Source organism: Athene noctua, chromosome 11 (assembly GCF_965140245.1).
Source record: "Athene noctua chromosome 11, bAthNoc1.hap1.1, whole genome shotgun sequence".
NCBI classification, from domain to species: domain Eukaryota; kingdom Metazoa; phylum Chordata; class Aves; order Strigiformes; family Strigidae; genus Athene; species Athene noctua.
The window spans coordinates 22,305,524-22,319,860 of record NC_134047.1 but is presented as its reverse complement, the minus strand read 5'-3'; the positions used below and the strand labels follow the sequence as shown (position 1 = coordinate 22,319,860).

The 14,337-nt window shown below is 33.9% G+C and overlaps 1 protein-coding gene across 4 annotated transcripts in view; it reads right to left on the bottom strand.

Annotated features, from left to right (window-relative positions):
- Nucleotides 1-253: 253 nt before the first annotated feature.
- CHM (CHM Rab escort protein) overlaps nucleotides 254-14,337 on the bottom strand; it is a 71,207-nt gene continuing 57,123 nt past the window's right edge. For all 4 annotated transcript variants that reach the window (XM_074915387.1, XM_074915384.1, XM_074915386.1 and 1 more), the window contains exons 13-15: nucleotides 11,202-11,294; nucleotides 7,636-7,802; nucleotides 254-2,352 (exon numbers count right to left, since the gene is read on the bottom strand). In XM_074915387.1, coding sequence (XP_074771488.1) covers nucleotides 2,146-2,352; nucleotides 7,636-7,802; nucleotides 11,202-11,294 — 467 coding nt within the window. In that variant the 3' untranslated portion in view covers nucleotides 254-2,145. The remainder of the gene's footprint in view (nucleotides 2,353-7,635; nucleotides 7,803-11,201; nucleotides 11,295-14,337) is intronic.

The following is a 14,337-nucleotide window of genomic DNA, read 5'->3' as shown; positions in this document are numbered from 1 at the left end:
ATAGCCTACAACTTGTAGATTATTCCGTTTTATCTAAAATAAAATCTGCAGTATTTCCAAACTTTGCTTCACATGGACATGAAGCACTAAGATATTACTTTATATAAACTTGCTAACTTATATAAACGTACACACGTAAACTTCAATCTTATTACAAATGGCAACATGATGAAAGTAGACAACAGAGTTATCAGGAAATCTCCGCTAACAAATGAACTGCTTTTCTTGTGTAATTGAAAGAAAACACAGAAAAATGCACTTGCAAGCAAACCTTTAATTTTCATCAAACGATTTCCTTGTAAACACAGAAGATGAAATATTACACTGTGATCCCTATTACTGAAAGATAAACAGGGACTAGGTCCTCCACCCAGTTCTTTTACAGATCTGTAGATGTTAAATACAATTACCATATACTCATGCTTTCCAACACACATAAAAATTACAGCTAAATGAAGAGCCAGTCTGCTTATTACTATATATAAATAACTGCTCAAACACAAGCATCCAAAGATAACTGTTGTTTAACGTTGGAAACATTTCAACCACATATTTTTCTGAGGACTTTAGGATTATACACACAACGGTACCTATCCAATAAACAAAGAGTGTAAACTCTAATAAACCAGTTATTGAAATGCAAATCGGTCAACGTGTTATGATACAAGACAAAGTGAAGTTAACAGTATCAGTTATGCTGTAAAAAAATAAATAAATTAACCTTTATGGCATGAAGCCATTTTAAAGGCAGGCACGTGCACCGCGAAACTGTACAAAAGCCTGGATGTACCAAGTTCAGGCAGTGCTGAATATTCACTATTCAATGGCATTTTTAATTAATGTACAGTACTTAAGCACAGCGAGAACTATATCTAAGTTTATGTAGAAGTTTAAACCCTGACTCGTCAAAATTCACCAATCTCTATCTAGATATACTACTGAACTATTTGGTGTACATTTTAAGGTAAATCTTTAAGTAAATGCTAAATATTTGTCATCATCTGAATATTTAGTTTCAAGCACTGTTCAGAAGTGCAAGTTTATCATGGCCATTTACAACAGCTTTCTCATTTTGTAATTTTTCATACAAACTAGGCTTATAAATACTTCAATAAATTTTATTGTATAAATGCTTTATGATGTATCATTACAAAATGCATAATTTACAGCTATCACACTAATTTTAATCCTACTGACCAGGATCAATACAAACCTTTGGAATTATCAGTTGAGCCTTCTTCTCAACACAAAACCCCTCAATTAATGATCATCTAAACTTCTCAGACATCATACTTCATAAAATTAACTACTGACTTATTAAAGGCCCAAACACTGCAACAAATCCAGGGAAACTAACAACAGGTACGCTCCATTTATGATTTTAAATTCTGTTGGGAAATCTACCATTAAGTTTAAATTGTGCTATTTTCCTGACTACAGTAAATTAAGTCGCTAGTAAAAATGTGATCTATTAGATCTTACTAAAAAAAACCTGAATGTAAAATAGTTTCATAGTGGATTATATTTTTTTCTAAATTACGGCAAGAATTTCAAAACCATACCAGAAATTTTCCATTATACAAATTAAACGTGACAACTATAACATATTCTAAAGCCACTCCAGAACTGTCAATATTATTGCCTTTAAATTCCATTCATAAAACTTTGAGAGATTGCAAAGCTCACCTTCAACTGTTTAATTAGCACAGATCCAATGATTTTTAGAACTTCAATATGCTGTATCAGAGAATCATCTTCTGATGGGTAAACAAACTTGCACATTTTTCTTTTGACTAGTTTCAATTTGTTGCCTGTTTAAAAGACGGAGGATGCCTTCCAAGATGTAAAATAAAATTAAATTATCTCAACAAATCATTAATGCTATTTTAGCATTTTGAATTCAAATGCTTTGTTCTACGTTTTTTGTTCAGCTACACATACCCCTGGATCTGGTGGACTTATGACTATTTAGAAATGTCTCAGATCAATGACACTATTTGATGAAGAAAGATTATTCAAGCTAAGGAAAATAAGGCAATTGCAAATAATACGGCTATGGGTTTTTTAAACCTCTTTTTCTTACCCTTCCTCCCTTACATTTTAATTTGGGTCAACCTCATCTTCTACTAAGAGAAGAGTGTTAATTCATTCTTCATTATCTTCCTTCTTAACAGCAGCACTATCTCCACTACTGCTTTCCTCAGTTGCGGATTCAGGTTTTGTCTCTGGTGAATTACTGAATCCAGACTCTTCTGGCACAATCTCATCTTCATCGTAAATAATATCTTCTGGATTCGGTGGCGGTGGGCAAAATTCCTCTGTAGGAAACATTTCTTGGAAAATGGTCTCAGCCTATTCAGAAAAAAAGCATAAAATAAACTTTACCTTGAAATGTAATACGTTGCAGCAATATTTTACAGATATTTAAGATTAACCTCTCTTCTTTCAAATCAATAGGATTTAATACTTTAACAGTATTGTAAACACGGGTAATCCATTCCTTCTTTCAGTCCTCGAAAAAGAAAAAGCAATCTATCTTTTTACATTGTTCTACTATGAAATACACAGCACAGGGCTTTCTAAAAAATGCCGGTCATCCTACACTGTATGGAGAACAATGAAGACGATTTTGTGCGAGAAAAATTATCTTTTCCAATATACAATAATCCCTAGCTCCAGTCAAATGCAAAGCATGGGAAAGACCTTGCTTCTTTCCAGAGAGAAGAATCAATTTCACATAACAAGCAAAACCAGGGAATTGTTAACACATACAACCTACATCATACCTATATAGCTTTCCTTCTTAAATTTAAAAATTACAAAAAAGTTTGCATTTCTGTTTTTTCTGAACAGCTCATATGTAGCTCAACTGAGAACTATTCTCATCCAGTGGAATATTATCATTGAAAATATATGCATATTTGTGTACAATACATGTACATATTATTCAAAAACTATGTGTATCATTTCAATGCATTATGTGCATACACCTACGTGCAGAAATTGTGTCTTTCTGAAAAGAACTGTGTAAGCAACTTTTGTTTAGATAGACAGTTACTCTTAAAATGTGGTTCAAGGATTTAATTTACAATGCACTTTATTCTTCATGCCATCAAAATTTAGAAATTAAGTATACACAAAAAGTTAAGTTTTTTGACCACTGCAATAAAAGACGTTAAAAAGAAATGTGGTTTTAGTTATTATTACAACATACAGAATACAGCTATAAAATCTGGGATAGAAAGAACCAAAATAATACAATCTTAGAATTCCTGAGAACCAGACGTTTTCTAAAAACAAAGGAGGCCAGAAATCCTTTAAAAAACACAACAATACAAGGAGCTTTGTTACCTAGTGTTAACTAGTTTTAGATGTTCTTACACAAATAAGCTATCTATAAGCTTATCTTATAAAAAAAATAAAAAGCTACACTCAATTTATTTGCTGAATCAACACGCACTTCCCATTTCCATAAAGATTTTCTTTTCCAACCCCTTAAGCTTCTAAGGCAAACGGAAGCAACCGATGCAGATCCCAGTTACATTCTGGGTTTCTAAAAAGGCAAAAGGAACACTGTCTCTTAATTTAGTCTACTCAGTAAACCATGCCCTAAAGACGACCTGTGATGAGAGCTCCCACATAGGCAAGAATGCATTTAATCTTTATATTCATACTGCTACCAGACACTGCACTGAAAAAGCTGACAGTAGGGTCAGTTAACGCCAACTGCAAAGGCTGATTACATGATGCGGATTCCTGGACAAGAGGGAATTGTTTTCAGATTAATACATCATTGAGCATGTACCAAACAGCTTTCTGTGATAAACTTCACTGCCTACCAGCACTGGATTTGTATCACCAGCACGTGGATGCAGGAGTCCATTATTAACTGCTTAAATGACCCTGTCTACTCTCAGTTCAATTTCATTTTTCATTCTGCTTCCTAAATTTCACTCTTTCATACTAATTAAAAACTATTTATATTAGTATATGAAAAAAATATACAAAAAGATGTTATTCTCTGCTTCAAAACCAGCGTTGTGTAATTTGAGAACCTTGCCTAGTAAGTCTAGGGGGCAAGGGGATACAAAATATCCTACAAAAAGTTTACAGAACTAACTTTTTGAAGGCAAGAGAAAGACGTTTTATTCCAAGTCTGCACTTGCCCTTGAAACTCCAAAAATATACTTCAACTATTATTATATTTAATAGAATACTGAAGCAAGGTGTCATATATTGCACTAAATATATGACAAACTAGAGCAGACAAACATTTCCTATGCAGTTCTCAACAATTATTCGCTGACTAGTTGGAGACAGAATATCAACTCCAAAAATGTTCAAAGAATGATGAGGTTGAACATGGAAAGAAATTCTCAGTAAGTTAGGCAGGACATCATGACATCAATCCTAATTGAACAATTTAATGGTATAGAGTGCTTTCAGGCCTACTAGGTTTTTTTATGTTAATCTCATCCAGCTCAAGTAATGCAGAATAACCAATAATAAATTATCAGCTCCTTCATTATAACACTTTTGATACTTACTGGAACTAATTTAGTAAATAGTTCCTTCAATATTTAGTAGTTAAGTGTACCAGCTTTCAAGTGTGTGTGTGTTTGAATTAAGCATTAAGACATCAGCATGTAAAGCATTTGCATAGATACTCTAATAACTGTTAGAAGTTGAATAAAATGATGTTTTGTTACTGTTTTACTGTATTCCAGCTATGCATCTTGATGGCATGTAGACAAGCTGTATGGGCTTTCACAGCAACTTTTACAGAGTGCACCACCAAACTAACAGTAGTTTGAAACAGGACACACTTGAATAACTCTGAAATCCTTCCAGATACAGAAAAACACATAATCAGGTTAAAAGACAAATATTGGCATAACAGTTTTGGTGTTTCCTCTCACGAAAATGACGATGCCTCAGAAATCTGAAATACTTCAGGGAACATACTATTTAAGAAGATAATAATTCATGTCAGGTCATAGCAGTGAAAAAAGAGAAAACGGAAAGGCAGATGCTTTACTTGATCCATACCTACAGAATTTGAAGCAATCATAAATGGCACTTTACATTTTCTTTAGCCTATCCTCAAGGCAAGTATCAAAATTAATTCAATATTATACTAGGAATTCAAGACTAAATTAAAATAAAACAAGTATGAAGTCCTTCTTATACTGAGCTGTAGATGGATAATTGCCTGTAAAAGTTGTGGTGTCTTGCCTTCTAAATAACATATTATCAAACAGCATGACATATAGAAGTTAGTAATACTAATGGTAATGAAAACATAAATCATGGGAAGTATCATTAAAACAGTAAACACAAAATTGATTAGAAAAATTAAATTCCGTTTTCCAAGCTATCTCCAAGACTAATACACACAGTGGGTTTTTAGTTTGTTTTTTAAAGTGTTCTCATCCTTGAGTCTGTAAATATTTCATGTTTGGAGATTTCCATCCCATTGCTACAAAGATGAAAGTGATCTGGGGATAGAAGTCACACCAGTTGACATGTATTTCCCTCCTCCACTTGTCTAGAAGGTACCTGCATGCTCAGCGGGGAGGGTGTATTCTAACTGTGAGTTCTGCTTTATCTTCAGACTGTTCTTCACTTTGTTCTCACATACACTCCTCACTTTTATTTTCCCTGGGAACTTTTAATTATAAACATGTTTACACTAAAATTTTTCACTCTAACTCGTGACCTTTTGTTTCAAAATTTAAAACAGGTTCAAAACCAATGTAGCTTCTATCTACTCTTCCTGAAAGGCAGTGTTTTAGGCTCTTCATTGTTTCTCCTCTGAGATCTGCTTGCTTGACATCTATCTCACTGATGGTCAACAGATTTAACACAAAGCCTTACTAGAATATTTAAGCACAGCTTCATCTATAATACCATTACTCACTGGTGAAGAGCTCTTAAGGCAAGACAAATCTGACTGCTGGAAAAGGTGGCTATCTAGAATTAGAAACAGACTGTTTTTTAAATGTATTTAAACTGCTTTTGACCTGGACTGTTTTAAATAACGGTTAAAAAATTCTGATTTAGAAAAGAACTCATTTACCACTTAAAACTGCTACCATAATAATTGTCTTGCATTATTTTTCGTCTTTACAGTTCTCTATCCTCTTGAGAGGCAAATTATTGCCTAGTAAAGCAAAATGAAGGGTACTATTAGCCCTTAATTATACTGTTCTGACCCTATAGTTCAGGCTATGTCAGCCTTCCCACTTTAAAAATCTTATTTTTAAGAGGTTTATGACTTAAGTCATAAAAAATTCCTGCAACTGGTTAGAAGATGGCATGCACATTCTCTGAACATGGTCATTAAAAATACAGCTTTAAAAATGACTAGTGCCAGTTAATCCTACAAAGATGTAAAAGTTTTCCCACATTAGCTCTGAAAGTACCCTGACATCACAGTGATGCTGTGGCAGATTTGCCTAAGGATTTATACCTTCCTTATCGAGGTGGATCTCTGAACGCAAGAGCAAAAGAGAAGCATTCCTGTAGTTGTCCTTTGCTGCACAAGTATAATCTACATATTTGCATGATCTTGTTGAGCATAATACTGCTCAACAGCAGTGGGGAAGGCACAGCGAGTGGTACACACTAAGTTCTTTGTGAATCTCTATGTACCTATACCTGAAGACAAGGTGTCCCTGTGTATCCTGCCTACTGGAACACAGAAGACGGCTATCTCAGTCTCTCCATCTACCTAGTTTTGTTTAGAGAGCTTTCGCTCTTCACCTCCAATTTCAAAGCACTAGTAGTTTATCTTGAATTGAGTAGTGGTATGATATACCTACTTCTAGGAAAGTTGCAAGTGGATCTCTGTTCAGGATTCTAGTTAGCAGGAACTAGATACGTAGACAACCAAATACTGAGAATTAAAAATCAAAACTGAGTGTGATTTGGTGCCAAATACTACCTCAAGTTCATGAATAGAATGACATTCCCCTTGTTTCCTTCAGATTCACAATTACACCGTAATTTTTTAATACGGTGACACTAAGGCAAAGACAAGGTAAACAGACAGACAGCTTAATATACCAGATTAGTAATTATGCTGTGTTTTTTTTCTCTCCAATAGATTTTAGGTTTATGACTATGTCCTGCAATTACTTTGATGATCCTTCCTACTTGAACTGTAGATAGGCTTTTCTGACCTTTGATTTCTATTGCTTCTCTACTACTGCACCTTCTGTTTAACCTTACAAGAAAAAGGCTGCATATTTTGGGGAGTTATCACTTACGCTTCTGAAATACTCAACAGTTTTTCCTTTCCATAGTATTAGAGCAAGTAACCATTCTACCAAGATCATCATCTTCAAGTACTGCTGCCTTCTAGGTTCCCTTTACCTGTTCAGATTAACTACCTGCTACTCCTAATGTTACTGTCTCAACCGACCTTTTCTTAAGTTTCCTCCATTCTCAATCCCACTGACATATATTTTGCTCATTAAGTAAGACTTTTTATGTCTAGCTGTGAAGTTTTATAGCTGTATTAGTAATAATTATCCAGCATAAATAGAATAGTCCAGAACAAAAGTAGACTCTACTGGACATCCTTGGTCTTGAAAATGACAATTCCACAACCAAAAAATTGATCTGCCCAACCTGTTTGACAGCACAGTCGTTTCCTAAAGCAGAGTCTGGTCCAGAACAGACATAAACATTTGAGGGTAAGCCATCATATGAACTCTTCTCAACTCCTGAAGAATCTCTCATGTTGAAGTAGACTGCCCAGAGAACTCTAGGTTTTTCCTGTTCTTCACTTTCAGCCTCTGAAAAGAAAAAAAGCGTTTCCAGTAACCAATGTTCACGTGTAATAAGAGAAATATGAAATCTAGAATACTAAAAGTCAATTTATTAACACAGAATTACTGTAATGAAGTGTTTTTTTTTTCTGTTAAAAGCTAATTAATTTTAGTTTCCATTCTTTTCCAAGGTACTCTCTCATCATATTTTGCTTTTCCTTTACAAGCGTAGGTATGTAAACTCTACTTACTCTGTACACACTATGCCACATAAGAACCAATTATCACCTAAAAGCATACTACCAAGAAGTTTGGTCTAAATTTAATGCCTTTTCACTTCATGTTATCTAGTTTGCTCTGGATAAATTCCATGAGCATATGACGGTCTGAACACATCCTCCCAGGCTGTGCCAACTTGAAGCTATTGCATTCCATATGCAAAAATATTTTTGATGTATACTTCTCCTACCTCATTTAATAGTTTATCTTTGTATGGGAACTCTTCTCATAAGACCTTTGTGTTCTTTAAGACTGAGCATCTTCAAGCCAATTTAAGGAGACTAATTAATCCTCATGGTTTAAATGAAGGAAATTTTAAAGAAAACATCCACAAAGAATAGCTCCCCCGCAAATTAACTGCAGATAAAGAATTACCAAAACTCCGAAGTACTCTACTTCCGATGTGTGATACACAGTATATAGAATCTCCAAACTGTGGAAATACTGCTAAATGAAAATAAATGATTCATTTATATTTATCTATACTTACTGAGGACTTGTACTGTGCTACAATACTCATTATGAATACAAAGTGATCATGAACTACATCTTGCTTGTTCATCACCTGAACCTTCTTGCAGTTACTTTGCACATTCATATAACCCCTCTGCATACAGGCAGAAAAACCTCGGGAAGATGAAGGTCACTTTTTAACAGTGCAGAATACAATGGAGGAATACACAACATAGATTCTTAGCTTAATAGATACTATTTGTTTGGCATATTTGCTGTCCCCTTTTTGGTATTTCACCTCCTCTAAAAGTAAATGAAGCTTGTAAAAGACCTTGTGAGATTTACTTCTTTCCAAGGAAGAAAATTCTAGATAACAACAGCATTCAAACCTGTATTTTAAAGCAGTTGAATTAGAAAAAAAAAAAAAAAAGAGATAAATCTATGCTATTCCTTTAGTATCTTTTTATAACTGTCAAATATTTTTTTTAAAAAAAGGTGCTAACCATACTGAACAGTTTGAAATATAAATTAAATTCATCAGCCTGTGAAAGTCTGAGCCTTAATACAGGGCAAGATGCTCTTTAATATATTTAAAAGTTCACATTGCTCATAAAAGTTACTTCTTCCTCATTTCGGCAGGAAAATGAATGGAGTCCTCTTCTCCAGGTGACTTTGCCTCTTTGACCTGCCATGGCCCAGTGCTCACTTTATCTGGTGATTCATTTTCAATAACTCCAACAGTATTTGTTCTGACATTTTAATTAAAATACGACCACTACCTCATCCTGATGATAAAAAGGCCTATGTGTCAGTGAAAACTAGCTTTTCAGTGCCTCAGTGCACCTGAGGACCCCTATGATCACAGGGTTTCTACAGAAGAATTTCAGTCAGGTTCTAAACAATATATCATTTCAAAACTGGATCACTTTAAACATTAAGATTAATGCTAACCCCCCCAAACGATTAGAAGACTCTAAACTGCAAGCTAATCTTTTCTTCACCAATTGAGACTTCGAAACACACAGTGCTGTCTTGAAAATTTAAGATATATGTTAAATATTAAAACTTGGAAATTAGCAGGCTTTAAATTAACAAATATCCACATGAAAAGTGTCTGCAGCTCTCCAACCTAATACTGCTTTCTATTTACAAATCCTAGTTGCATTATACATATTTGTTTTGTAAAGGCTCTTGTACTACAAACCTAGTAAAATATTTACATCTTTGGGACATCGAAGATGCCTTTTCTGTAAGCAAAAAGAGAAGGAAAAATGCCTAATACTTTACTTCCTATTAAAAGTATTCTGTTGTCTAACAAAAACAAGAAGATATTTGCTTTTTGATTAAAAGGTAGAAGAAAAGAAACGTAAAACTGGAAAAGAACACTGAAAAACAAACTTGTGAAAAGCTGAACGCAACCCTTTACGAAACACTGTTCTTGGTTATAGAGTCCTGAGAGGAAAAAAAGACTAGCCTCATAAAAGACTGTTTTTTTTATTTTTAAACAGCAGAAAACTCTACCTAAATTCCTGTTACACTTCAAGAATAAGGCACAGTAGCAAATATTATAAGCAAACCAATTATAAATATTAAACACTTCCACATCTTACTAACTTACATATATATGAACATTAACACTTCACTGACAGCTAAGTATCATTTTCTTATACAAAAACTATGATTTACTGTATTTAAGTATGAGCATGCTATATTTAAAAATGCTTTGCCAAGGTTAGAACACAGCAACATCTTCTATGTGCACACTACTTATGCTATGAGCATCTACCAAAAATATGATTAAATTCAAGATCTTGGGATAAATTACAAAGACTTCTGTGGTACTAGAACAAAGTATCTCAGGGACAATTCCTTTCTAGGCAACAACTGCTTTGTCAACAGCTACTTTCCTCTGGGACTGTGAAACTGTCCATCTCAAGGTCAAAGTTCATGATAGTAGCTGGTAAGGTTTTTGGCCCTAAACTCAAGTTTCCTTGAATTTAGGGCCAAATAGTTAATTACTGGAAATTGCTGGAAATCTATCTTCCTGATAACACTTGCAGCATATAACAATTTTATGCTTCCACTGCTTGAAGGAGAATCCAGAAAATTTCAACTAAAAACAGCAAACAAGGAAGCACTTGCAGAGAACAAAAAGATGAGCAACAGTCTTAGAATAAGAGAAGGCAAAAGAAAGCTAAAAAGCTTGTAGCACTGAGCACATATAGCAGGTGGAGGAGAAAAGCACTAACTTTTGGAGTTTTGATAACTTTTGTTAGGAATACCCAAGTGATAGAAATCACTAAAAACCAGGGTAGTGTTAAAAAACAGATTCGCAAACATTTCATTTCACTACTGCACCTTTGAAAGACATGCTGAGAAGCAAATATGCTTCCATGAAAAAGAAAGTGTGAAAAATTGAAAAGGTCCTAGACACTTACAGTATACTGAAGTTAAACCACAGCTGAAGAAGACTTGGAACATTAGATCACGAAATACAGAAAAGCTGACATCTGTCTAATCAATCTCACTCTCAAAATAGATTCCTTTATTTTGAAATGCTGGTATCTAAATAGCAGCTCACCATATGTTGACTCTGATGACAGATTCAGATGTTCAGTAACAGATACTTTAGTTACAAGGGTAAATTATAGTTTTGCAAAATAATCTCTTAATACTACTTTTATTTATTTTTACCTTTTTCTGGATTTAGGTTGAATAACTTCTGTACAACAGGCTCTAAATCTTCCCTAGCAGTTTTAGTTGATGGACAGGTCAAATGGACTAAATCTGTTAAAAGAGAAGACACACTAATTACAATCACCAATACACAGATATATAATACCATTTACAATTTCAGAAGGCACAGCAGGCTTTAGAATTACTGCTCTTCATATAAATCACTTCCTTGAATCCAGAGAAGTCCTGTATTATGGAAATACAGTGTATATACACCACACAGAGAAATTTTCTTAATACATCTTGTAAATACCTCCCTCTTCCATATATGTTGGTAAGATGGAAGTATAATTTAATGTTGGCAGTGCAGAGAGAATGCTGTTCTATGAAAAGGTGTCTGCTGATACCAGGAAAAGCAGCACCAAGATTCTGGATGACACATTGTATTTGCCATTAATGACCTCCAGAAACCCCAAGAACATTCTTATCAGCGTTGACAGTCTAGTAGTTCAACGACATACTAAACCCAGAAATACCACTACTTTCATCAGCACTCTTCTTTAAGAGCTAAATTGGGACTGAGTGGGAATTGGGAAATTTGGCTACTCACAGTTTAAGTCTGGCTGTACAGGAGTAAGTGGGAAGCTATTTTTCCCCACTGAAGTAAAAAGTTGGAGCAAGACTTCCATTTCTTTTAGTGTACTAAACAGTAAATAGGAGATGAAGTGAACAGACACACGTTTTAAGTTACAGCTCAAGTGGGCTGGCAGCTCACTGTTTCTCTCCAGCCACACAGAGAATGAAGAACACTGAGAACACTGTTAAGTTTTGACAAACTACAGAGAATTTAAAGATAAGCACTGGTGAATAGCAGAGAAATGTTCTACATTTCATTCATCCACCTTCTTAAAGGATGGGAGAAACAACTGTTTCGGTAAGGGTGAAATTAGGTTAGGTGGGCCAGCAAGGATTTCTAATAATTTGCAAAACTGATTTTAAGTACTTGATTTCAAGAGTTGCTCTGTACACATCAGAAACAAATCACAGAGTACAGCAAACCCATGCTGGAAAAAGATGGCATGAAAAGATTATGGACCACTAGACCGTATTTTTGGAACTGTATAATTAATCAAAATTCACCTTACAGCATAAGCAAATCAATGTCACCAAATCCAATTCTGAATTTGTGAAAATTCACAGTTTTGTTTGAATAATGCAGATTTGATATTTAGATTTCTTGTTAATGCACTTGTTTTCATGAAAAAAAAAGTTGCTAAACAGATTCCTCACAGAACATACTGTTTCTTTATTTGTTCTGTTTTGCAAACCAGTGAAGTTGCTGACTCCTTGGAAAAGATAATCACTTGATGCAGCTCTTGACCTCTTTTCTGTTCCATTGGTCTCTATTCAGATGCAGAAGCAGGTACTCTGCTGCTTTATCCCCCAATTTTACATCCATTCACTCAGAAATTTCAAAGCTTCATCTTGAAGTTTTTTATAAAGCCACCTTAACTGACTCATTTGCTGCTGAACAGTTGTCTGCAAACTCAGCAGCAGAGAAGTATCTGTCAGAGAATCATGAAGTTGAATGTATCTTTGTACAAAGTTTAAACTGATTCTTTTTTTCTTCTCAACTGATCAATTTAACAGCAATGTATACCTACAGCATTATTTTAAATCCATATAACATTTCTTTCTTTTCAATCTCAAGTCTGGATAGATTTGTGTCATTATTTACAACTATGTCACATGTATCTTGAGTCATTTCCCGGCTGCAGTTATGTCACAGAAAGTTTGACACTGATTCCAAAAGGACCAGAAATTTAACCCTTCATGCTCCTTTCGGACTACACACACAAACATTATATTCAAACATTAATATTCATTTTTTATTGAACCAAAAGCAAACCATCTGTCTAAATAGAGTATGTACTAAGTAAAAGAAAACAGTGATAATGAAAGTCTCCCTGTAATCTTAACTAAATGTTTACAATCCCAAACATTGTAACAGAATGTATTCTTTCCTCAAAAAAAAAAGCTATAAATCACTGAAGTTCACATCACTTACTTTCTATAAAATCTTTTTTATTATCTTTAAGGTTATGGCTATGAGTCACAGTCATCAGTATATATTTTGATTATATTTGATTTACTCAGGTATAACTGCATTAGTTACAGTGGTTGCCAACATTTGTCTTCAAGTAATTCTTCTAGCAGGAAGAACGATGAGTTTAGTTCATGATTTCATCATTACAGTCTCAATTTTTAGGGCAAGTGAAGGAGTTTGGTTCCACTCAACTGGCAATACAGATTATGTGCCTGTCATTTATGCAGTGTGATCAAAGAGTAGATGTATTTGTATACTTATCTTAAATAATTGTTTGAAGGAGAAATCAGTCAGGTTAAAACCCATTTACAGATAATGATGTAAAAGTTTTTTAAAAAATTATGAAGTATGTCCCATAGCTAGAACTCAACTATACCTAAAGTAAAACTACATTACTTTAATAAACAAAGACAAATTTCATTATGGAATATAGTACCTTCTCTTCTGAAATGAGAAGAATTTATGGAGAAAAGTAAATAACAACCATGATTTTTCAGCACCACAGAAATTCTCATGAAACTAATAATTTATATCTACTTGAACATCAATCCTTTAGTTTCACTTCCTGATACATATATAATTTCTGAACACTTAAATAAGGTAAATCAGTTATTTAAAGGATAAATATTAAAAATATGCTTTACAGCACTAAATTCTTACTTACAGGATTATCTTTTTTTTATTATTTAAGTAGGAAATACAACTTTGAGTGACTTAATCATTTAGTTCACTCTTCTTATGCAAGGAACTGAGTTCGAGCCCAGGTAACAGCGAAATAAATAGGTTATTATTACAGTTACTTATTTTTTGTTAAAAAGCATTAGGTCAGGTAAACTCTAATTCTATTTCTCATCTATAGTGTCCCAAATTGGTAATTTATTTAACAGAATTCAGAAGCAGAATTTGGAAAGAAAAGTAAATATCCAGTAAGAACATTTTGTTGCTCATCTATTTCAAGTTCATATAAAATACCAACAGTCATAAAGCCCTGCACATAGAAAACCATTAATGGAAATATTAGGATGTCCCTTCTAGAAATGTGATCTC